Raw genomic sequence first — 25,946 nt, forward strand, 5'->3', positions numbered from 1 at the left:
GAGTTAACTAAAGCTAAAAGGAATATAACTAGATTTGCGCTCAGTCCATTTTCCGAAGATGATGTGTGGTTCCTGTATCTCACAGGAGAAGGTTTGTGAGCAGTTACGAATTGGATTGACTAAAAGCAAATAGGAGTTCATGATTTGCAATATTTTTTTTCTATATTTGTAGGTATTAACTGTGCTTATTCTGAGCAAAAATACAACTTTTTTCATGAAGAATCCTGCATTTAAATGCTTAGCTTTTGATGTAACAATTTGATAACTTTGTTTTACATAGTTTGATATAACTGATTTAAGCATTAAATTCTCAACACATTTAAAATCTACAAGTACCTTTTTTAATACACTCTGATCATACTTACGTCTTAGCACATAATTACTGTAACATGTATGACTTTATAATTATCCATGGCTGTGAAAGATATGGTTATTTTAAATTCTATTTTTTACAGTGGCTCTTAATAAGAATATTAAGCTGACAGTGGATACTCTGGATCTGAGAAGGTTTGGCTTGTGGAGAAATGATGGTGGCTGTTCTTCAACAATGATAATATTCCTTTGGTTGTCTGTGGATTATGTAGAAAAGATTGAAACCCAATTAGGAAAGTTAGTTATCAGCAAGCCATGTGAGTAATCTCTTTCCTTAAATGCAATGAAAAGGTCTATATGGCATGTCAATAAAGTGGTTATTTTACAGTTGTGCTTCTGGAATACTGAGGAAAGCCTGTAGCTTTTTTTACGATAAGTTGGTCAGTTTTGCTTTTCTAAAATGCCATGCTATACTTGTATTTGGAAGGAAAATCTAACGTAATGTGATTCAGAGCCACTGCTACGTAATAAAAAGACCTTGTAACAGAGTTTGGTTGTAATCTGTGTGGGGAGGTCTTCTGAAACTAGGCTTGTGTATAAAGTATCTCTTCCTTTAAAATAAATGGGATGTTTTAAGTGTCCTTACTCTTGAGTAAAGCATATGCTAGACAAAAGGCTTGGTAGATAAAGGTTGATTTGATCTTTGACAAGACTGCATTGGGCCATTACGTTATTATTGGAGAAAATTTCCACTAAAGGCCAAATGGTCTATTTAGTCTGTAGGGTATTATGGACTGGCTCTATTTGTTTTTCTAGCGTGAAGCTCTGTAAAACTGAGTATAACTTTTGCTCAAATATTCAGAGTGGCACAATCACACAAGGTTTTTACATTAGCAAAATAGTTGCAAAATGACATCTACCAAAATTATGATGTCAGAGATGCCTGTATGAAATTTAACAGTATGTTTACTCTGTACAATCACCACCTGTATGAAGAAAAATTATAAGTAATGTTAACTTTACATGAGGAGTACGAGTAGTTTGAAGTGAGATACTGAGTGAAATTTTAGCAGTGAGTTACCTTTACTTGATGTAAGTTTATCAGTTACTGGTAGCTTCTGTAGACATAGCTCCCAGTGAAGAGTGCAATGTGAGTATGAAGCTGTGAGGCACTTTTTAATCTTAGGTTTATTTACCTTGATTACATTCCTGGTGTAGGAGAAACCTTCAGGAGTTGTTATTAAATTACTATGCTTGAATGTTTTATGCCTTTAAATATGTAGTAATGTAAATATTTTGAAATGTCTGTAGAGACTTGTTGAAACAAATCAGTGATGGTTTTACAGATGGTGGAAATGGTTGCTATGATTCTGCTCTACCTTCTTAGTGTGTTAATATTAGAGGAAGATAAATCGTGCTGGATCTGACAGCCTGAGAGGGGTGAGGCTGCTGCAGCTCCATGTCCTCAGGTCCAACCAGTAGCAAGGCTGAAAATGTAGTCCCAATAGGTAGAGCACACAGAGCACTCGCATACACCACATATATACATAGCTGGCCACACAGGTAACAGATACACAACACTCATACGAACATAGACAGCACCAACAGCCTCATCCTGCTCCCCTCTGGCTGAGCAGGATAGAGGCCCACTAGGGAGAAAATACACATATATATATATATATATGTACACACACACACGTACAAGGTGGATCCCTCTGTCAGCTGGGCTCAGACACTCAGTCTGCCCAGTTGGATCCAGCTGGCCTTGGATCCCAGTCTCCCCACTTGCTGGCACCTGGACATACAAGCCACCGAGGCCAGTGCCAGTTGCTAGTACAGACTGTCATGCACACGCAGGCACACAGGTGGCCAGGACTTCCCTGGTCCCAATAGCTGACCCCCCCTGTGTGCTCATCCTTAGAGATACACAGGCAGTCTCACAGCCAGAGCTGTCCCTTAGGGGGACAGCTCACCCTCCTGTCTCCCAGGGCACTTCACCTCTTCACCTAGTTTGGCTTGATCTTCGCTAGCAATCATGCTCACTTGCACACGTGCACTCGCTCCAGTGGCTATGCTCAGACCCCCATACACATACATCGAATAGAGAGTCCCTCACCCAGGAGGGCATTAGAAAGGAATTTGGTAAGAAGACAGGACAGACTGTGCTGATCAACGCACAGAGCATGGCCAGACAAGTGTATTGACTAGCAAAGTATTTAGATGCGACTGGTCCTTTTTATGCCCTTAGCCCTCTATTTTCCCATACTTGTTCCTCCACAAATCACCTAAATGCCTCCCTTTGCCTGCCTTTGGTTCTTCCCTTAAACATCCCATAATAAGTCCTGTGCAATCCCAAAGTGCTCTTCCCCTGCACCCATCATGTGCTGTACACCTCAGCAGCAACCCCCCCTCAGTCCAAAAGGTGCTCTGGCGTTGACTCATCTTGATGGGTTTCAGGTCTGGGCCCTGGGGCTGAGGCTCTCCTGGGACAGCCCTGGGAAGGGCCCAGACTGGGTGTCTCTTCCTCCCAGTCCTTAGTTCAGGTTTCTGCCTGCCGTTGTGCCTCTGTGCTCTCCGGGCTTGTGGAGGTGGGCCTTTGGTGGGCTGATGGCCCTTGTGATGAACCTGGCAGGGTATTCTTTGGGCTCCTCCTCCTGCCATTGTCTCTCTACGCTCCTTTGTGGGTGCGCAGACAAGTTTTTACCACATAACCTAATAGTTAATACTATCCATTCTCTCTTTTTTTCCAGCCAAATCTAGTGAATTTGTATTTCTTGAACTGCCCCAACCACTCATAGAATGGGAAGAAGATAGACTGACTGAATTGATTACACGTGTGAGCAAGAAGAACAGAGCACCAGATCTCCTTGAGGTTTTGTCTCTGAATCAAGCATTACCCTTATTTAGGGACCTTTCTCCTGAAGAGAGCTCTTTTATGAGTTACAGTAAGGATCTACTAAAGCAATGTATGCCAAAAGAGAATACCTCAGATGCTCATGAGCCTGCAGTTCAGGTTAGTGTGTAGCTGTTGCTTTATTCATGACCACCTGTTGGTGTTCACACATTCTAGTAAATTTTAGATCAGCCTTCTTTCTTAATCCATAGCTCAAAAAAAGTGAGTCATGTTTGTTATTTCTCTCTCACAATCGGGCAAGATTTGCAGTAAACTAGATTGTGTCCACGGAGGGATAGTGTATAGACCTCATCGGTAAGTGGCAAATACTGAAGCTTTAGGTTGACTCATGGTTGCGTATGCCTAGAACCACAGGGATTTCCGGCCCTTGTGGTGTCTCCAGGGCAGCAAGTTGGGAGTTAATCAAGTAATGAGTGATGGAGCCATTTTTCAGTTGAGCTGGTAGTGAAGGGGTGCAGCAGAGGAGGAGCTGGGTATCTTGCTCATTCCAGACACCTCTAAACATTCTTGTGGGAGCTCCACAGCCTGAAATGCTAAATGATTCCTAAGGCTGCTGGGGAGATGGGGATATGCAAGTTAGTGTGTTAATACACCTCCCTCTGAGGAGTAAATGTCTCACCCCAACCCCACATCATTGTCACTTCAGAAATTACATATGTTTGTTCCCATCAGTAAAAAGCACAGAGACAACAGATCAATCTGGCTATGAAATTGGGAACTTAAAAATGGAGTCAGCCAGTTCAAATCTGTATCATTTTTAGGCAAATCGTTAAGAACTAGATTTTCAAACCTTCCAAGCATACACAGCTCCTAGTAATACAGTCTGATACTTGTCTCCATCCTTTCAGGTCCTGTTTCTTCTCCAAAACTAATTCTGCATCAATTGGCTGAATAATGCTTAAACAGTTTTAGAAAGAGGTTATGAACAGATGAAGACCTGTCATCATTTTAAAAGGGACATAACTTTTTTATTGTCTGAGCAGTGGCACGTTTGGCTAAATACTGATGTTTACACTTCTGCTCTCCAGCGAGATTCCTCTTCAGTGATGCAGGGTACTCCTGTGGGCTTCAGGCTTGGTTTTTGTGTGTTCTGTTTTATATATCAAGCTGTAAAATGCTTTTTACTATTATTATTGTTTGGATTTTTTCTGGTAGGAATCAAAACCAAAAGTGGCCAGGCCCAGTTATGCCCTTGCAAATAAGCAGAATAGTGGTTGCTATTCTATCTCTCTGTCCTCTGCACTGAATGAAGAATGGAAAGAAGTAAGAGAAACCGGAGCAGTTAAGAAGTAAGTGTATTTATAAATGAGAGGGTGAAAATAAAGCAAACTGAATAAATTGCTGGAATAAAAGCCCTGGCTTAACTACCATTTTCTAGTTGATTTGAAAGTGTTGTGTGAAAGATGCTCTAGAAATATGAAATATCACCAAGTATGAATGTAGTTATTCCTGTTTCCATCCTAATACTTAACAGACAAAATGGATGTGTTACGGGATGACAGAAAATCTCACAGAAATTAGAGAATACGTAAACTGTGACTACAAGCTCATATTGTGGATGCATCAATGAGAGGGTAGGGACCTCATGGCCTCTGTTGGGTGTCCATCTAAGTCCATATCACAGCAAAACTATTGCTAACTTAAGCTGAGCCTTTTTTTTTAATCTACACAATGTTTTATTTCACTGTTCTGTCACACTCAATCTATTTATAGCTAGTTTGTCATACAATTTACTGGTTAGTACAGGAGCCTGGTTAACAAAAGACATTAGAAAATGAGAAAACACAAATCTGTAATGCAGCAAGATACTAGGAGAGCGCTGGCATGCCTCAGTTCTGTCTGCACAACCCTGTTAGTCCTCATACTTCTAGTACGGCAAACATTAGTGAAGTAAATTGCTCCTAAGAACTCTTGTCTTTTGCTGTCACATTTTTACTGACAGTATAGCAGTTGGGTTTGTTTCTGCAACAGCAAAAATGCTCAGTTCACGGTTCCAGTTAACTAATATGGTTGTTAATCTAGAACTTCTAAAATACATTTTGAATACTAGCATTAGAGGTAACTTGGGCAGTTTCAAACCATTTACAGTACCTATGCTGCATGGTGTGTAAACCCAGGTTTCCTGCTTGGAAATGTGGGAGTCCTTATTGGAGTCTTAATGAATAGAAAATCACTGTTCATTCATACTATTTGAGAATATGTCCCCTAGTATTTCTTCCCATTTTATATAGCCATTTGTCAATTACTTTTATCAAAAATAGAAAAACAAGATGAAGGTAAAAAATAATCTCCTTTTCAAAAGTTTTTCTCAAAATTTCAGCATGCATTGGGGTGCATATTTCTTTTGTAACACTTAACTATTGGAGGAAGAAATGGTAAAGGACTTTTGATATAGTCAACAGTTTTGAGAACTACCACTTTTAACAGGTTTTCTAGAAAATCTGCTACATGTGGAACAGCCATACTAAGAAGAATGTAATGTAAAATGCAGTTTGTCACTGTTTTAACATGATGTGTGTTTTCTAGTTTAATTGTTTATCCACCCCCACCTGCAAAAGGAGGCCTGGGAGTCACAAGAGAAGACCTAGAGTGCTTAGAATATGGGGAGTTTCTCAATGATGTCATCATTGATTTCTATCTTAAGTAAGTAATCACAGCCTTAATTGTACCCTTCTTTCTGGGACCTGATCTGGACTTGAATGTTACTGTAAATGTTGGTTGCTAAATATGATACAACAATTTCAGAAGTAATAGCACGATGAATTTGTAAGTTGGAATTTTTTTAAAGCTTTTGTGTATTCTCAGCAGTTTAATTTGTTTCAGTTTCATTCTTCTTGTCCCTCTAAAGGGCTGTGATATAATCCAGACAGAATAGCTGGGGGAAAAAAGCCTCTTGGTGACCTCACAGAACAGCAAGTGCTGAGCAGTTTTAAGCAGACAGTTGAACAAAGTAGAGGGTCTGTACTAGTAGTTTATTTACTAAGTTTGCATGAAGTGGAGCATCCTCTGCTATTCTGTGCAAGAGTTCAGGAATTCTTCTGATGCACAGCTCCTGCAGAAAGGAACACAGCTAATACTTCTTGAGGAAGTTGCGCTTGGCTTACCTGCTTCATGCCATCCTGCTAAAGTTGCTTGTGAAAGCAAGTTTTCCAGAACTGGCATTGTGGGCCACCATTCCCTAAAGATGAAGTTTATTTTCCCTATGCTGACTTAAGCAGAATTCTGGCTCTTTTGAAGGTTGTATGCAAGAATTCCATTTTGCTTGGCATCCAGCATGGCTGCAGTAACTGTGAGCAATAGGAAGCCAGTTAAAACTTGTTGTCTAGAGGAGTGGGAAGGGAAACGTATACCAGAGCGTTTTGATGTGGTTTTACAGCAAAGCCCACTGTATTTTGCTTTAAACTAGATATAAATCATGCAGTGTGGCCCTCTCAATAGCTGTAGCTTCATCTCACCAGAAAAGGAAGATTTGAATAAAGGAATTTAATGCAATCATTGCAGAAACCCCTCTGCTTTCTAAGTTTGTTAGACTTCCCACGTTCTTGGTTTTCATTGTGTTGCAAGCGGTATAATGTATGACTGTTGCCCAAGTCATCAGGTGAAGCTGAAGGCACCTTGTGTGGGATGATTGCAATTATGAGAGCTTGGGCCTTCTAGGATGATGGAACAAACACTCAAGCTGATGTTTATAGTAAAATGATCAACAATAAAATCATACAGAATGAGTACTTGTAGAATATTTGTATTAACTTTCATATGCATAACCTGTAGAAGTAAAATGGACAATTTATAGTACTGACCTGTTCTATGCTTTTTGTATACACAGGAGTATAACACTCCATAGGTTTATACTTGGTTAGGTTTTCAAGCCTGTCTTAATTGCAAGGGCTAGAAACCTAACTCTAAAAATAAATTCAGAAGCATTAATACTGGAGCACAAACCTGAGATAAAAAATAACTGCATTCTTAGTAATTGCTTTGCTGTTACATACTCTGATGATGTCCACCCATGTGCATATTGAAAATAGAGTAGAGAGAAAAGTTTGACATGATTAGCAGCTGTGAAGGCAACTGATAGTAAGCATAACCTGAGTATGATAAGTCATTAAAATAATTGTCCTTCTTTTTTATCAGTAATGGTACTTTCTAGAAAAGGAATTTAATAATTTCTTTCTTTTTGCTTTGGTAGATACCTGTTGCTGGAGAAGGTGCCAAAACATCTTGCTGACCGTACACACATTTTTAGCAGTTTCTTCTATAAGTGCCTGACCAGGACAGAAAAAAACTCTGAGGGGGATCTCAAAGTTTCGTAAGTTCATTTTAGATGCCATTATGACCAGAAATAAGCTATCTATTGATGCCACTTGGGAGTTCTGCAGATCATCTCCTAATTAGCGCATAAAATAGTAATCAGTGTTCTCCAAAGGATTAGTGGTTAAATGTTGTAACTCACAAATTAAGCATACTGGTGTTTTTCATTAAAATCTATGTGTGATTCATACTGAATATGAATGAAAATGTTATCACCTTTCTCCAACTTTATCTGAATCTTTACTTCAGACAATTATTTATGTATTTTGACCTTTTTATTATAAACTCAGAGTTTTGCAAGGTATGCATCATTTTAAGAAATTGCACTTCTAAAAATATTTGTAGATTTACCACGTATTTCATTTTACATATTGGTAATAAATTATTGTCCAAATTTTTAGTAAGAAAATTTTCTTACACACCAACCTTATACATTTGTTTTTTAACACTTGAGCACACTGGAATTAGAGAGTTTCACAAAAAGGTATCATTAACAGCTCAAGAAGCCTGTAACACTTTGTGTTGCCAGCTAAGACCATATAAAGGGTAGGACCATCCCTAGTTCACTTTCTGTTCCTTCTCAACACTGACGTTTGAGAGTGGAACTTGCCCTGCCACTTTACTTACAGTGATGATCTGCCAGCAACTTTCATTCTGTTTTCATCATTCATTTTATCAAAGTCATTTTTCTGTTTCGCTCTGAAGTGATTGTTCCTCTGTTATCCATGAAGTCCCCTGGTTTTTCACTCTACTGGCAAACGAGGCCACTTGCACAAAGAGGTGTGCCGTCTTGTTTGTGTTACAGTCACTGGGTGAAAGCTATCTTAAAGGGAAAAAAACGCAACTTCTGTAATATTCTCAAAAATGTCTCAAAAATTCAAGGAGCTGTGCTTGAGAGAATGTATTCCATCATTTTACTGTCTTCTGACCCTGAATGTTCGGAGGTGGAGACAAAATTATCCATGTTAAGAATGCTGTTGTGCCTTGATCTGAATCCTTTTACAAGGCTGGACTGTCCATAACCTTCTTGAGGAACTGGAATGGCAGTCTTAATTCACTGTATTTCAAGGACTGTAGCTGCTCCAGATCAGGAGATAGCTTTGGAAATTCTAGTTTTGTGTTTGGGCTTAGATACTTACCTGGTGATTACAGGTGGTTTGGGTTTTGTTTCTGTGGGGACAGTGGAAAATTGGGCTCTGTACTGTTGTAAATGAAATTAATATCAACTGATGTAGCTACTTAACTTAAAGACCCTTTGCTTCCCTTTCTTCACGCTGCTTAGGCAGTAGATTGAGAGCTCCTTCTATAGGTGCTTTCCCAGGTTGTGAACATGCCTTCCCCTTTTAAGTTCCTAGTGCTTCTAGAGTCATGGAGCAGAAGTAGTTTGCAGCAAGTCTTCACTTAATGCTGGCCCACGCAGAGTCCCACAGCAGCCTGTGTTTCCATTCGTCACTGCTTTTCTGCTGTGTCTCCTACACTGAAGTTACATTTCTTGGTCACAGATCAGGATGGAATCAGAATGGTAATAGGGATATCTCCTGAGTAGAGTGAATTTTGCTTTCAGATCATATTGGAGCAAAGTTCTATGAACTGTTGGTTTCTATTTCAACTTGTGCAAACTAAGAAAGATGAAAATCTAAATTTAGGTTTCTCCTCAAATTTTTCTTATTCTCCTGGTATCCTGTCCTCATGCTTTGTGTCTGTAGGACTGGAAATGAAATGTGGTCCAGCATTTAAAGCTCAGGACTGGAGGGAATCTGTTTTAATTCTGGCTTTGCTACAGGTGTGTTGCATGACCCTATGCAAGGCATTTAGCTTTTTCCTTCAAAAGATAAGGTTGTTTAGATAGGCCTTCAAAAATGGTATTGTGAAGTTCAATTCATGGATGTTTGTAAATTGCTATAGATCTGATTTTTACACTGGCTGGTGTTTAGATGAGATTTTTGCATTTGGTGTAGTAAATAATAATTACAGGATAAATAACTGCAAGAAATCCTTTCAAATCTATGGATGACTTTTTCCAGAAGAGTTTAAGATGTTTAAGAGTTAAGATGGTTTGGAAATGGCTTTTTAGTTATTTGGGCTTAATGGTGTGCTGATTTATTTTTTCTCTATCAGGGAAATTTCAAGAGTAAATGAAAAACCCATTGAGGTATTGGGAAGATGTAGGAGTACTAATCCCTATACCTTGCTTTAACTAAAAAGAACAAATCTGAACAACAGTTGTCATTTGGTTTCTGCAGAGCGGCACAGAGAAGACACAGAAGAGTAAGAACATGGACTCGTCATATAAACATCTTCAGTAAAGATTATATCTTTGTGCCTGTGAATGAGGAGTAAGTCTATGTGTTCTAGACACCTTTTCTGATATTTAAAGATTTAAATCTTGGAATGTTGTGATAAAAAGATTTATGGCTGTAAGCTTGGATCGTTGGAAATGAACACATTAGATTTTGAAAAAGTACCAGGTGTGAAATGAGTAATTTTGAAGTGTCTTCAAAAGTTAAACTTTTTATTTAGTTGTCTTCAGTAAACTTTGCATCTTTGTTTTTTGTTTTGCTGAAAATTGCTTTTATGTACTTTTCAAAATAATTTGTGCGTCATTATGATGATTCCTGTGCACTTAAGTAATATTTCTATAAAGAAATCACAGCAACTCATAGTGTTAATGGATCAGGAGTAGTACTTCCATGGTCTGTGCCTTGGCCTGGTTGAATAACTGACCTGCACATGGAAAATCCAGTAAAACTGAATAGTCATTGAGAGTTACATACGCAAAACAGCTGCAGAAAGAGATGAGGCTAGAGGCATGCCATACCTTCAGCTATATTCAAAACTGGGATCACCATCACAGATTGTTTTATTACTTTTTTTTTTTTAACAGTGTGGGATGAGTGGTGAGACACTGGTAAATTGCTGTGGTGGGTTTGCTGGGTTTTTTTAAAGGAATTGATACTTATTTTTGCTGTTATGCCACAATGCACAGTAAAAAATGAGTGAGAGGATGAGATGTATGAAGGAGCTAGTATGTAGAAGTATTAGTATAAGAGGCCATGAAGGAGCATGGCAACGATGGTTATCACACAACAGTGGTCCCTGAGCTCTTGATGTTATAAAAACTTTTCATATCCTTTTCAGAACCAAATGTTATACAGTTTTGACGTTTTTTTTCCCCCCCTCTCCCCACTGCTGGGCAGGTCTCATTGGTACATTGCAGTTATCTGTTTTCCTTGGTTAGAAGAAGCTGTCTATGAGGAGTGTCCCCATCAGAATTCATTATATCAGCAGCCTCAACAGTCTCCACTTTGGTCAGAGAGTGAGAACGCTAGAACTGGTTCAGTGTTGGCCTTTCCTGGTAACTGCAAGGATGAAGAAGAAACAGATGCTAACAAAAGTTTATTCTCAAAAGGTAGGTAATCTAGAAGAAAATTATGTCAAGCCATATACAGTTCTAATAGCGTCTTAATTCTTGAAGGAGGGATATGATGTCTTAAAAAGTATCTTTCATGTCAAGATTGAGGTAATATGTTTTTGTATTACTATGCATAGCAAGGACTGCACTGCATTCTTCTTGTCTGCAACTCTGGAAAATACTGGAAGGGACATGTAAAATCAGTGGCTCAGATCCCATCATGAGTGGAAAGTTCTTGGATTTCAGTAAGAATTTTATCAGGAAGGAAGGCCCTCAGTAACTGCTATTTGAACATTAAGAAGGGGAGCAAAATTAGTTTATACTTCACTATCATGTTTTGAATACTAATAATGAATTTGAAAATGAAAATATTTCAGTTAGGAAATACTTTCTTAAGACTTTTTAATTTGTTCTTTTGTACTAGGTGGCAATGAAATTGCCGCTTCTGCTTCAGTCTTGGATTCAGGTATTTCTAAAGTAAGTGCCTTTTTGTACTGACAGAGGAAATATGTATTACTCTATTTCTGAACGCTCTGAGACTTGACTGTCAAGTGATTTTGCATCACCTTTTTTGCAGCAGCTGTTGATGTTTGTGTGGCCTGCAGCATTGCAAGGCACTTTGAATTAGCCTAAAGTCCTCCATTGCCTACCTATGTTGCCTATGCTCTGCTTTCACGTGTTTTTAAAAATTATTTATCAGTTTCTCCCTTTCTGAAATGGGAGCCTCTCTGGCTTTACCTTTAAATCTATGAAGACATTTGAGTTTATAATTGTTGTATGTTTTTTAAGGTTATTTTTATTTTCTCTTCTCCCAGATATCCCTAAGTAATTCCAAAAGGCAAATTTGTAAAAGGTATGTTTCTGTTTTCATACTAGTATTGTCTCATTAAATTATATTAAGAAATTCTGCAGTAATTCAGTTATTTGTCATAAAGCCACAGCTGTAGGGACTTGTCAATTTTTTTCACGTTTGTTCAGATATTGATGCTCTTGTTAAGCTGTATGCAAACAAAATATATGCTTCAGTAGTGTTGGTAATGAAAGACTACAATGATTTGTTTGTTTGTTTTTGTTGTGTACAGGCCTTGTATACTCATCTTAGATTCTTTGAAAGCTGGTTCCGTGCAGAAAACAGTTCAGGTTTTGAGAGAGTAAGTAACTACAGTTTCTATTTATTAGCAAGAGATGCTGCTGGTCATATTTCTATGTTCAAAATACTTTTCTCTATAAAGGTGTAAATTTCTAATGCTAAAGGAAAATCCATAAAGAGTCATGACAAAGAAAATTGTAATAGCGATACAGAGGCTTGTGTGAAAAGCCTGTCTTTGTTCTGCAGCCCAGATATAATGCAAAAATTGTAATGTGGGCAGTCTTTTTGAAATTGGAAAAAAAAACCCAACTAAAAATAGAGGGGGGTTTTGAGGGTTTTTTTTATCCCCTCCAGTTCAGTAATGGAGTGTGTTTTTAAGGGTAGAAAAACAGATTCTTTAAAATGAATACTTTGAAATTTAAATGATTAATTTTCCGAAGGGCTGATCTTCATTTTTTGATGGCACTTACAGAATTACAGTGTTAAATCTACTCCTATCTATGTGCAAAAAAGTAGAAACTAGACTGAAGCTGTCTAAAAGCTTGATGTGTCAGTGTAGTTATATCAGAATGGTACTATTTGTTTTGAAAAGTGGGAGTAAAAATATATTAAGTCTTTTATGTGCTAAGTATGTAAGTATTGGAAGAACTTCTTCAAACTTTCAGTGCTTTTACGTGCTCCTAATGACTTCAACATCTATCAACAACTTTTTTAAAAGTGCTAATATTAAATATTTGAAGCTAAACAGAATTGTTCTTTTTGTTCTCTGTTGTATTCACTTCACAGAAAGGAACAAAAATCTGTAAACCAAATAGTACCTCCTTCTTGTAAAAGTAAATTCTTCAAAGTACTATGTAAGGGTTAGATGAGAATCAGAAATTTTTGTGAAACCATCTTTTCCCTAGATAGAGAGGCCTCCCCACCATGTGTGTCTTGGGACAAAGAATGAAATAGCAATTTTTTTTTTTTTTTAAGATCCCACAAGGATTTATTAACTTAGTGCTCTATGCTTTGAGCTACTCTTGGGGTTGAAATTCCAGAGAGGATGGTTTCCTGGAGTTCAGAGAGATGTCATGAAAAGTCAGAAAACAAAGAGGTGATTTATGGATTTGTGAGATCAGGGAAGTTTGGGGAGCAGAGTTCTTATTCCTTCAATTTGCAGTTACACCACGAAAGCAGAAGTTTAAGGAAACTGATGCAGGGGTTCCGTGACCTCTTCTTTCCTTGAGTTGTTTTTTCTTGTGTTTTGGGCAGTGGTCAGGCTCAAACAAATTAATTATAAAGTCTACAGTCATAGGTTCTTGCAGTTTCTAGGGAATGTGCTTCACTGAACTGCCTTCATCTTTGAATTGTTTTGTGTTTGCCTTCTTTTCACAGTTGCCATTTTCCCCAAAAGCTGTTTTGGGTGTTTTATATGTATTTTTCTCATAATTGCAAGGACTAGGGGCTTTTAGAAGTCAAACACAAGGTCTGACTTAACGTATATATTTTTTATTCCCTAAAGTCAGACCTTATGTTTGATTTTCACAAGCCCTGAGCCCTTGCAACTCTGACTAAAGTCAGCAGAAAAGTATAGGTAACTGTTGCCTTTGAAAATCAGAGCCTTATGCTTTCAATCCCATCTTCAAAATCAGTGGCCAGCCCAGAATGTGGGTGCAGTGAGTTGCTACTGAAGCACAAGAACAATAGAAAAGCCTGATAACAAATTAGTCATAATCATTAAAGAAATGATCCCTTAAGGTTTTTAACAAGTCTTTATATACCTTGTGCACTAGTAGGATGCAAGGGTTATATTGGTGCAATTGTAACTGAAGTTGTTTGTAAGGTGAATTCTAAGGGTTTTTTTAATGGTTTGCTTAGGTTAAAAAAACACTGCTGGCCTCTTAGGATGAACCCAGGAAAAATCTGTGTGATAGCCAGGAAAGATTACTTGAGTTCTTCCTTTAGTTAAGGTTTAAAAATGTCCTGGTATCCTAATAGCTTGAAGAAACTCAGCACAAATAACTGTTTTTAAATAATGCCATGCATCTTTCTCTTTTGTATATTGCATATTATGTGGTAGAGATGCCTCTGAGTGTGATAGAATATTGGATAGTGGAAATTGTGTTGTTCCTTGTATGAATTTCTGTGACAGATTCTGTGAAAGAAATTGGTTAAAGCTATTTTAGCTTTTTGGCCAGCTCCGGAACAATATTGAGTAGTATCCCAAAATGCATTGAGCTTGGGAGTTATTTCTCAGTATTTAATCTGTTTGACTTTTTTTGTAGGTACCTTGAAGCAGAATGGGAAGCTAAACGAAAAACGCATCGAGAATTCAATAAATCAACAATGATTGACCTGTGTCCCAGAGTGCCTAAACAGGATAACAGCAGTGATTGTGGGGTCTATTTGCTGCAATATGTGGAAAGCTTCTTCCAGGTACAAATGGAAACTACCTTCCCCTTTCCCCAAAATTACCTTAAACCCAAAAAAACTATTTCTGAGGGAAATAGCCAGACACAAAACCTGTGATGCTCAGCCTCAAAAGTCTCAAAGCCATTTGAGGAAGAGGAGATAAACCCCATTCTTCAAGCAGTGGCAGGGGTCTTTGTATCTGGAGCACAGACAGTTTCTCATCTGTGTTTGTTGGCAAACATTTCTGACCTTGTAGTTTAATGTTGCTTTTACACTGACACATTCAACACTCCTAACTATTTGCATGTATTTGGAGTCTATTTAGTTTACACATTTCTGGCCTACATATGTTTGAAGGCATCTTTTCTGTGCATCTCTTCTTGTAGTCTCTAAAACTTTGGTCAGCTTGTGCCTTGGCCTTTGAGTGCCTCTGCAGGCAGCAGCTTCTGCAGAAAGAGGGAGAGGGGAATCCTTAAAAGGGAATGCACGGAGCTAAGGGAGCCTCTCTTTCCAGTTCAGCACATACCTTTAAACATCTGCAGATGCTGGGCTTCAGGCACTGTCTTTTAGGGTGTCCCCAACTCTTCCTGCCCCTCATCAGTACACTGCCCTCTTGCTCTGTCCTTTGAATGACTCTGCTTGTTTGATGCTTATACGTGTGGTCCATGTTCTCTCTGAGAGTCTTGTGCATGGAAAGCCTTGTGTGGGCCTTGGGCAGTGGACAGATTTTTCTTCTGTAGTAGAACAGATTGCCATTCCAAAGTGCCTGTACACTAATGCACACAGCATGGGGAATAAATGTGAGGAATTAGAGATCTGTGTGCAGTTGCAGAGCTATGATCTTGTTGAGATCATGGGGACGTGGTGGGATAGCTCACGTGAGTAGAGTGCTGTGATGGATGGATACAGGCTCTTTAGGAAGGACAGGTTGGGAAGACGAGGAGGTAGCGTTGCCCTTGATGTGAGAGAGCAGCTGGAAAGCATGGAGCTTTGCCTAGGGTTGGATGATGACCCAACAGAGCTTATGGGTAGCGATTAAAGAGCAGACTAATATGGGTGACATAGTAGTGGGCATCTGCTGTAGGCCACTTGATCAGGAAGAACAAGTGGATGAGGCCTTCTACGGACAGCTAGAAGCAGCCTCACATTCACAGACCCTGGTCCCTCTGGGGGACTTCAACCACCCTGACGCCTGCTGGAGGAACAACACAGAAGGACTTAAGCAATCCAGGAGGTTCCTGGAGAGCATCGATAACAGCTTCCTGACCCAAGTGATAGAGGAGCCAATGAGGAAAGGTGCTGTGCTGGACTGCATACTCACAAGCAAGGAAGGTCTGGTTGGGGATGTAAAGGTCAAAGGCAGCCTTGGCTGCAGTGACCATAAGATGGTGGAGTTCAGTATCATGAGAGGAAGGAGCAGGGCAAAAAGCAACATCACAGGCCTGGACTTTGGCCTCTTCAGATATCTGCTTGGAAGAGTTCCATGGGATAAGGCCCTGGAGGGAAGAGGGGTCCAAGAAGACTGGTTGATATTCAAGGAACACCACCTCCGAGCTAAAGAACAGTTCATCCAAACAAGCAGGAAGTCAAGCAAAGTTGCCAGGTGGCCTGCATGGATAGAGGAGCAGCTCCTGGCAAAACTCAAACGTAAAAAGGAAGTATACAGAAGACAGAAGCAGGGACAAGTAACCTGGGAGGAATATAGAGACAGTGTCCAAGCATGCTGAGATGTAACTCGGAAAGCCAAACCCAACTGGAGTTTAATCTGGTGAGGGATGTCAAAAGCAACAAGAAGGGCTTCTATAATTATGTAAGCAGCAAAAGGAAGACTAGGGAAGATGTGGACTGACTGCTGAATGGGGCAGGGGCCCTGGTGACACAGGACATGGAAAAGGCAGAGCTTCTGAATGTATTTTTCATCTCACTCTTTACTGACAAGACTGGCTTTCAGGAGTCCCAGGCCCTAGAGACTGGGAAAAAGACTGGAGCAAGGAAGACATACCCCTGCTGGAAGAGGATCAGGCTAGAGAATACTTAAACTGGACATTCATAAGTCTGTGGGCCCTAGTGGGATGCTCCCATGAGTGCTGAGGGAGCTGGCTGATACCATTGTGAGACCACTCTTGATCATCTTTGAACGGTTGTGGCAATTGGGAGAGGACTGGAGGAAAGCAAATGTCACTCCTATCTTCAGAAAAGGCAGAAAGGAGGACCTGGGGAGCGACAGGCTGGTCAGCCTCACCTCGATCCCTGGGAACCTTCTATTATGAAATGACTGGCTTGGTAAATGAGGGGAGAGAAGTGGATATTGTCTGCCTGGACTTCAGTGAGGCCTTTGATACTGTCTCCCATAAGATCCTCATAGAGAAGCTGATGGAGTATGGGCTGGATGAGCAGACAGTGAGTTGGATTGAAAACTGGCTTACTGGATGGGTCCCAAGGGTGGTGATCAGTGACAGGCGATCTAGTTGGAGGCCGGTAACTAGCAGTGTACCCCAGAAGTCAGTACTGGGTCCAGTCCTGTTTAATATCTTCATTAATGATCTGGGTGTTGGGGCAGAGTGCACCCTCTTCACAGATGACACAAAACTGGGAGGAGTGGCTGATACGCCAGAGCATCATGCTGCCATCCAGAGGGACCTTGAGACACTGGAGAATGGGCTGACGAGAACCTCATCAAGTTCAACAAAAAGTGTGGAGTCCTGCGCCCGGGCAGTAACAACCTCAGGCACCAATATATGCTGGGGGTCACCCAGCTGGAAAGCAGCTTTGCTGAAAAGGACCTAAGGGTCCTGGTGGACACCAAGTTGAACGTGTGCCAGCAGTGCGTCCTTGCGGCAAAGAAGGCTAGCAGTACCCTGGTCTATGTTAGAAGGAGTGTTGCCAGCAGTTCAAGAGGAGGTGATCCTTCCCCTCTCCTCAGTGCTGTGTCCAGTTCTGGTCTCCCCAGTACAAGAGAGAGATGGTGCTATTGGAGCAAGTCCAGCAAAGGGTCACAAAGATGATTAAGGTACTGGAGCATCTCTCCTATGAGGAAAGGTTGAGAGAGCTCGAACTCTGAGAAAAGGCTCAGGGGGGATCCTATCAATGTGTACAAATACCTGAAGGGAGGGTGCAAAATGCACAGAGCCCTCTCTTTCCAGTGGTGCCCCGTGACAGGACAAGAGGCAATGGATGCAAACTGAAACACAGGAGGTTTCCTCTGAACATAAGGAAATGCTTTTTTTTTTTTTTTTTTTTTTTTTTTTTTTTTTTTTTTTTTTTTTACTGTGAGGGTGACCAAGTGCTGGTACAATGTGCCAAGAGAGGTTGTGGAGTGTTCCTCCATGGAGATGTTCAAAAGCTGTCTGGACATGGTCCTGTCAGCCGGCTCTAGGTGGCCCTGCTTGAGCAGGTGGGTTGGACCAGGTGACCTCCAGAAGTTGCTTCAGTCCTCAACCATTCTTTGATTCTGTGATAGATGGGTTGAGCTCTTGTGTAGGTAGAAAATCAAATTCTTTCCCAATGCTTTTGAACTGCCCATTCTCTAACAGTGGGGTCATGTTCTGCTTGCAGAAGCAAGGCAAGGACAAGGTGGTTGTAATTTGTCCTAAACATACCAGGGCTCATAGACCGCAAATCATGATGTGTTTTTCACTTTGCTTTTTCAATTCATCATATACTACTTTATTCAAAGGAAGGAGAATGTGAAATATAAACAACATGGCAAAAGAATGAAGAGGGAAAGAGGAAAAAAATTTACTTTGGCAAATCAGATGTGGTGTTGTGGTCTCACTGCCAAAGCTGCCAGCATCTCTCAGCCATTTCAATTTGCTGTCCTCTTTTATTCTGAATTCTCCCCTTCTCATGTCCTGCTAAAACTACTAGCAGTGTTCTTGCTTCTTTGTTGTCTTCTATCAGACAGACCACCTCATAACAGAAAAACACATGCCTGAGGCAACAAAACTTCAGCATGCTTAACTGCTGTATGCTTGATCCTTCCTTATAGTGTGATTGTACATGTGTGTTTTGTGACCGAAGTGCATCTGTGCCTTCTTAGATATCAAGAGTTTGTCTAATTGTATCAGAATACATGGAATCTGCCTTGAATATGTGCTTATACTGATGTATCTTTAAGAGAAGTGGTGATAACCTGTTTGGCGTTTACGATTAGTAGCTTGTGGTAAGGGCATGTATATATGTGATTACCATGGAGGAACTGGAATTTGACTTCGAAGCCTGTCACTGTCTCATGGAAGCTTGTTTGTGCCTCCTTGGTCTCAGCAGTAATGGAAGGGTTTGAAATTCTTTTTGAAGGTTGCTTTAGAAAATTCATGCTGTAAATATTCCTTTTTCTGTTACCAGAATCCCATAGTTAACTTTGAACAGCCACTGCATCTGGAGAAGTGGTTCCCTCGTCAGCTGATCAGAAGCAAAAGAGAAGAAATTCGAGACCTGATCTTGCAACTGCACTTTCAACAGCATAGTGGCAGCAGCAGCTAATAAATCTAACGAGCCAGACCTGGCAAAGAACATTGCTGTATAAAGTAACTGGAACCCTGCTTAGCAGCATGTGGGCTCTTTCTGCCTTGCAAGGAAGAAAGAAAGAAAAAAAAAAGAACAACCACAAGAAGTATTTTGTTTGTTCCATGTGTATTTATTTAAAGATTTTTTTTTTTCATTTGGGTTGTGTGGTCATAGAATGCAGTTGTGGGGGGAAAAGGAGAAGGTTGTAGATAAAAGTGTAAATATGTAAGTTAAAGCTAATACATGTGGATTGCTAATTGATTCTTTGCTTGGAATATGAAAGCTGCGTACAGGGATGTGCCACAAGGATGTAAAAATATTTTCATCTTTTGGAGCCTGTTCTTTACGATTCTGTATAAACATGGATGATCATGTAGGAGTCAGGCCTGAAGACAGGATTTTGACCCTATACTGTGTCTCTTTCGATTTTGCAGCTCATACAGATAGAATGAATACTATGTATTGTTTTAATTTAAGGATCTAATATTGACTCTCTTTAGAGATGTATTTTTTGTTTTGTTTCTGATTATATACAGAAGTAGTCTGTGTGTGTCAGAAAATTCTGCCAAGATTTGAGGCTGCTGAGTTTTGATTTTTTTTATTTTTATTTTTTTCCCTCCCTAGCATTTTCATCATAAAAATTTATTTCCATGAGTGGAGGACATTTGCTTGATAGTGACCGCTGAAATCTTTTGAAGTCAAGAGTGGATTTTTTTAAAAGTATTTTCTATGAATTTTTTTCATACCAGATTTTAGAGGAAATCTTGCTCTCAAAGTACATGCCAATACAGTACATGTAGGCAGTAGATTTTTAATCCTGTTCGCCTTATTTGTGGAGTTATTCCTGTGAATCTTATGGCATCACTTGCAGTAGAAAGGCAAGCAGGTTGTGCTTGAAAACATTCATGACATTGAAAGCACCGGTCTCTGCAGAGGATTAAAAAAAAGGCTGGTCTGTGGTGTTGAATCCGGGATCATAATAAAAGTACCCAAAACTGAGGTGTTTTGCTGAAAAATAAGGCCATTTTCATTCAAAAAGGTCATTATGTTATATCTAATATGTCTTTAAGATATGTAATTTACATATAAGACAAACAGGATTTAGACTTTGCTCAGGAGAATTTAGTAAAAATGCCTGAATATTTGAGTGTTTGAACTCGGACTTGATTTGATAAACTAGCACAAGTTCATCATTGTCTTAATACATATTTATGTAGTTTTTCCTCAAACAGTGATCACACAAAACTTTAATAACATTTTGACATGTGCACACTTTTTTCTGTAGTTACTGCATGATAGAAGGTGACTGTTTTAAGAGGATGCTTTCTCCTGTTCCCCACTGTAAGTAAACTTAAGTGTCATTGCACCCTTCAGAAGGACCATGTGTCAGATAACCACCAAAACCACCTGTGTCATAAACGTATCTACAAAACCAGAGCTCTTAAAGCTGGAAGTAGGCTAGAGAGTTAAAATAAAAATTGAGGGCAACCCAAAGGTGAACATTTTTGTGGCATTGCAGAATTCTCAGGGCCCCTTCCCTCAAGACAACTCTGAAACCTAGCATTTGGAAAATCCAGTTATTACTTCAGGTTCTGTACAGTCATCCAAAAAAAAAAAAAAAAACCCAACATTGTTTCTCAAATCAGGAAGCATTCTTTCTGGAGAAGAGAGGCAATTCTAAAACAAAATAATTTGCTGAGTGCAGTTACCTTCTGTATAACTGTGAGCAGCCTAGTGCAATTACTGTGTGGTTTTTGTCTTTGTTTCTACTTTAATTCTGTAGTTTGTCACTACCTCCCCACCAACATCTGTCCCCCTCATCGCAGAGGTTTTGTGGCTTTCATCACCTAAATCACATCATCAGCATTACTTACAAGGATAATCTGTGTATTTATTGTAAGACAGATGAAAGATACAATGTGGAAACGTGCACTTTCTTTACACTTTTTTAATTGATGAATATTTTCAGTGTTCCCTTATGAAAAATAGTTTGGGCTTTTTCTTATGGTAAAGTTAGTTTTTATCATAAAGTAATTTGTTCTTTTTTAGAATGACTGGTTTATAGATATTTAAAAGCAAAAGTCATTTATAAACTTTTCTAAATTGGTTTTATAACATTAAAGGATTGCCTTTGTAGATTTGTTAGATATGTGCTATGAGAATGCCAATACATTTGATATTAAAATTATCTCTGGAAGTTGATGAATGTGCTTGGTACCATTCTTTTCCCAGCTGCCACAAATAGCCAGTGAGCTAAGTGTAAGATAGGCCACCTTACTGCTTTTAAGGTATATACACAGTATATGTCTCTTAACCCAAATTTGTATCAAAGTGATTATTTGTTCACCAGTCCTTATAAAGGCATGCAGCTAGTTCACAGCTTCTTGTGGCAAGCAAGGCTGCTTTTTGACTCAAGAGAGCCTTACAGTTGTTTTCTGTAGTTAGGCTAACAGTCTTGACAGCCTGAATGACTAGCCTGGGAAATGCCTGGGACCACCAGCCGCAACCCACCCCATTCCAGCCGTTTGCATTTAACAGATACATGGTGAATGCTAGGAAGCGTCTGTGGAAAAAGTTACACTCCAGGTACCTTCGTGCTTCCTTTTTAGTTGCTAGAACTCCCCAACGATAACTTTTAGCGTATGTAAGGCACCAGACTGACTCAGGGACCTTTTTGCACGTCTCCTGCATCTCCATTTCCTGTATTAATCCCTGTTTAACTGAAATGGTGGAGTGATGTGATACTTCAAAGCAAACCAATCATTGTAAGGCTCTTCACCCTACACTGTGTAATTTTGGTTTCAAGGCAATGAATTGTACTCAAAGTGTTAAATGTAGCTATCAGTTTCTTTAAAAGAAACTGCTACATTCTGGCTGTGTGGGACCAGAAACTGGCTTCCATGAAGAAGTCCAAGTTATGGAGATCTGTTTAAGGTACTGTTGGCAAGCATGACACAAGAAACAAGGTGGAAGAGAAGTAACTTGTAGGAAGTAAATCTTCTAGGAAAAATATAAAAAACCCTCTAGTTTTCATCAAGAACTGGAGAAGTGAATCATGAAACTGCAAGCGTGCTTTTTAAAAGTTATCTGTGGACTGCTGCGTTTTTCCTCTGGAATTGCAGGCATAGATTCATTGCAGTCCATCTGTCCTTTTGTGGGACTCGCTTCCTAGAATTTGACCCTGAAATGAGCTTGCAGTACTAAGTACTACCTCTTAGAAAATAATAAAAACTTAAAAGCCACAGTAGTAACACTTTTATCTTGATTATGACAGGGAAGCAGAATATTGCTTCTGGCAACCCCTTCCCCCCCCCCCCCCCCCCCCCCCCCCCCCCAAAAGACTCTAGTTTCTAGATGGAAAAGCAGGAATTGTAGAATGAGACTTGAAAGGTCTCAGGATTGAAAGTGTTTCCATTAATGGTTGATTAAAACCAGGACCAACAGCAATAATTCTGTCCAACCAAACTGAAGTTGGAAACACTGTTCAAAGATGAAGCACAGGCATCGGGATCATCTTTGACTGTTGAAGAAGGTAAGAGATACTTACCTGATCAACAGTTCAGAAAAGGAGGAATGCTGAGAATAGGTTTACATTACACAGACAGAGTAGATAATGAAGTGTTAGATTAATTTGGTTGACCTCACTTCCTGATTTTTCTGCTCCGAATACTTTACACTACTACATGATGGAAGAGATGGTAGTATGACAGGCTATGGTGGGCTGAATTTCCTCAGCTGGAAGGCTAAACAGCCTCAGACCTTGCTTATTCTCAGGAGATGGTTCACCAGAGAACTCCCCAGGAGCACAAGCAAAAGGTAATGGTGAAATGTTTGGCAACAGCAACCGCAGAAACTGAACAAGTGAAAAGGTTTTGTCTAACCTAATTGTCTCGGCTAAACTGATTGGGAATTTTGTTGATGAATCCTGTCAAATGCTATAAAGTCAGTTGCTGTAGTCCAGTCACAGGAGACAATTTATAATCTTGGTATTAAGCCGTGTGAGCTTGGAGATACAGAGTGTCTGCCATCATGTGGCTCTTCATTAGAGGCATTTTCATTAAAGTATACCTTTATTTTGCATTTTTTAGTTACAGATGAGTGGATTTATCTTTTTGAATAAATTGCATTTGAAAAACAATTATTTAGAACAGTATGTGTGCTGTAGCAGAATTTCAGTGACCATTACCTTGTAGAGAACTCTAATTCAGCTAATCGTATTTGCTATATGAAAGTGCATGTCCTTTCTTTTCAGAAATACAAATTGTCAGAAAATTGTCTTTTTATTTTTGGAGGTACTGATGTGACCTTGGCGTGTTTATCGCTAGGATTATACTTCCCTTTTTTTCCCCAGCAAGAATATACTTTTCCTGAATACCTTTGAACAGATACGATTTGGCTACTGGAAATGAAGAATTATGCATCTTCTGGTGCAAAGTAATACTGTAAAGGCTTTAATCAAATCAAGGAAGGAGTTAATTTTCCAAGGTTATTTTGGAAATCTGTTGCAAGAGTTGTTTTGCTTGTTTTAAGAAACTTTAAATTATGATTGTGCTTTTTAGTTATGCCTTTTGCTATCATAAATGTAGGAGATTTTCAGCTGTTGCAAATCTAAATTTCAGTGCTGAAATCAGTGTTTAAATTTAAAATTGATAGCTTGAACTAATATTAATAAAACTGAACTTAAATGTTTAAAATACTTTATCACACAGAAGCTGACATAGCCATATCATAAAAAACAAATTTTGATAGAGAGATAAAGCAGGTAGTTTTTATACTATTCACGTTCTGAGTGCCTTTGAGTACTTTGCTGATGAAAAAAACAGTAATGCCATAAACCTGAAGACTCTCCGGGAAAACTTTTAGTTGGGTTTCATACTCTTACTGAAGCAAACGTATTCTGAGAATTTTCTCTAAAAGGATTAGTTGTCGTGCATTCTTGAGGTAAGTTAGCCTTTGCCTTTATAAGTGTGTATAGTATTTCTAGTCTTGATTCAGTTGCATTTTTGCAGGGTAATGCAAGCAAAAACATTCATAACATTGAAAGCACCAGTCTCTGCAGAGGATTAAAAAAAAGACTGGTGTGTGTTGTTGAATCCAGGATCGTAATAAAGGTACCCAAGCTAGCCTCTAGCCTCAAAAGTTGCTCTGTCTACCTAGAGATGCTGAACAGGACTTCGAAACAATTTATCAGCACCAGTGCAATGTTGTTCCTGTGCCTTATATCATCAGAACTGTTCAATTTACAGCTCCAGTGTGGTGTACTGCACTTGGTGCTGCTGCCAGTACTGTAGTTAGCTTGACAGAGCCAGTCTGGTTTGAACAGTGCTGGTTTGATAGATCCACAGTGTCTGATTCTAAGAAAACTGTTTGGAGGTGTTAGAGCAGCTCAGTGATTTAACTTAACATGTAATTTAGTAGTTTTGTGGGGAAAAAACCCAAGGAAAATATGTTGTTGTTTTGAAAAATATCAATTAGAGTCTGTTAGATGTCAGAAGACAGAGCCTAAAAACAAAGGTGGTTTTATTTGATTCCTCTGAGTGTCCTGTGTGTAATATCAGGAATTATCAGTGTTATCTGAATTGCTGGGAGTTCAGCAAAGTAGCTAGAAGAGAGGAGTCAGCACTGTATACCTAAGGAGCTCTGTGAAAATGTTCTGCAGACCATCATCTGGGAAGCCTTGGGAATCCAGCTTTGAAATATTTACGCAAAACCACTACCAAAAATAGTCACTTCAGACAAACCAGCAATTTGCTCAGATTGATCTGAATGCCATAACCAACAAGTCCTGAGTAACGCCACCCAGGAGACCGCCCTGATGGGGTTTTTCTAGTGGTACGAATGCAGTCTGCCATTGCAGGACAGCTTCCATACACGTTCCCGCAATGAGCTGACCCTGGACAGGAGGGGAGCTGAGTGCTGCTGCTTTCCTGCACTCTGTCCTTTCTGCAGTTCTTCTTAGCTGATCATCTCTTCAGGTATCTGTACTAATTTGTTCCTACTGCTCATGTCAGATAATACCTGAATGGAGATGAAAGAATGACGCCTTGCCCTGGCTTTATCTTTGGGGGAAGCACTGCTTCTGGGATGCGAGGGACAGTGGTGTAACAGCACAAGATTTTCTCCTTTAGCACAGACTCGGGCAGCAGGGCTGTATTAGCTCTGTCACCAGAAGAAACAGTCCTACAGAAAGGTTGCTTTGGTGTTATCTACGTATGCATTGGTGTTTAAGCGAGTCAGTGCATTTTTAGATACATATATTTGTACAAGCAAAAGACAAAACACACTGAGACCTTCCACTGGGGACTAGTGTGCTCCCTCTGATGTTTTGTGGTCAGCATGATTTTAAAAAAGGGCAGAAATTGAAAGGCCAATGAAAAAACGTGGTTAATTAAATGTGAAAGGTGCTGTCCTTGTTTGGACTGTCTGTTAATGGTATGACAAGCTCTGGTAAAGAGCTTAGCTGGCCAGATTAAAATTAAAAAATTGTCTCAGTCCATCTGCTAGCTCCAAGGAGTTTACTTCCATCACCTTTTCTTGTTTCTTCACTAAAGCGGAATACTGTCTTTGAAAAGAACATTCCCAGGATGTCTTGGTTGACTTCTTTTACCTAATGTTTTTTCCAAAGATAATTATATGTGACGTCAAGATATTTTCAAGAAGGGCAATACTCTTGGTTGGCTCAAGGATACGTTAAAGACAACAGCTCTTTTGCTAAAAGGGATTTTCTTTTTTTTTTTTTTTCCTTGCATATTGGTTTTTTTTTACGCAAATAAGTATGTTTGGCTTCATTTGGAAAATCTTTCTTTGCCTTCCGGTTTTGGGAATGATTAAAGGCGATCTTCAAATAGTTGCAGGTAATGCAGAAATCTTATTTATATTCTTGTTTTCAAAGTTTACCTATGGCACTGTGTAGAAATAAAAATACCTCTCTGCTTTAATTATAACAAAGGGGACTCATAGAGAAATGTTTGGTCAAATCTGTGCCATGATATCAGTGTAAATATGGA

At 39.4% G+C, this 25,946-nt stretch overlaps 2 protein-coding genes across 4 annotated transcripts in view; both read left to right on the plus strand.

Moving 5' to 3' along the window:
• SENP7 (SUMO specific peptidase 7) overlaps window positions 1–21,131 on the plus strand; it is a 45,463-nt gene extending 24,332 nt beyond the window's left edge. For all 3 annotated transcript variants that reach the window (XM_050900392.1, XM_050900409.1, XM_050900401.1), the window contains 12 exons: window positions 456–629; window positions 3,063–3,325; window positions 4,382–4,515; window positions 5,753–5,869; window positions 7,416–7,535; window positions 9,781–9,873; window positions 10,735–10,946; window positions 11,374–11,426; window positions 11,765–11,802; window positions 12,032–12,100; window positions 14,307–14,457; window positions 18,778–21,131. In XM_050900392.1, the coding sequence (XP_050756349.1) occupies window positions 456–629; window positions 3,063–3,325; window positions 4,382–4,515; window positions 5,753–5,869; window positions 7,416–7,535; window positions 9,781–9,873; window positions 10,735–10,946; window positions 11,374–11,426; window positions 11,765–11,802; window positions 12,032–12,100; window positions 14,307–14,457; window positions 18,778–18,915 (1,562 nt within the window). In that variant the 3' untranslated portion in view covers window positions 18,916–21,131. The remainder of the gene's footprint in view (window positions 1–455; window positions 630–3,062; window positions 3,326–4,381; window positions 4,516–5,752; window positions 5,870–7,415; window positions 7,536–9,780; window positions 9,874–10,734; window positions 10,947–11,373; window positions 11,427–11,764; window positions 11,803–12,031; window positions 12,101–14,306; window positions 14,458–18,777) is intronic.
• A 4,583-nt stretch (window positions 21,132–25,714) lies between these two features.
• The window catches only part of IMPG2 (interphotoreceptor matrix proteoglycan 2), a 56,618-nt gene continuing 56,386 nt past the window's right edge, over window positions 25,715–25,946 (plus strand). The window contains exon 1 of the mRNA XM_050912618.1: window positions 25,715–25,793. Coding sequence (XP_050768575.1) covers window positions 25,715–25,793 — 79 coding nt within the window. The remainder of the gene's footprint in view (window positions 25,794–25,946) is intronic.

The sequence above is a fragment of the Gymnogyps californianus genome, chromosome 1 (genome assembly GCF_018139145.2).
Source record: "Gymnogyps californianus isolate 813 chromosome 1, ASM1813914v2, whole genome shotgun sequence".
Taxonomy (NCBI): Eukaryota; Metazoa; Chordata; class Aves; order Accipitriformes; family Cathartidae; genus Gymnogyps; species Gymnogyps californianus.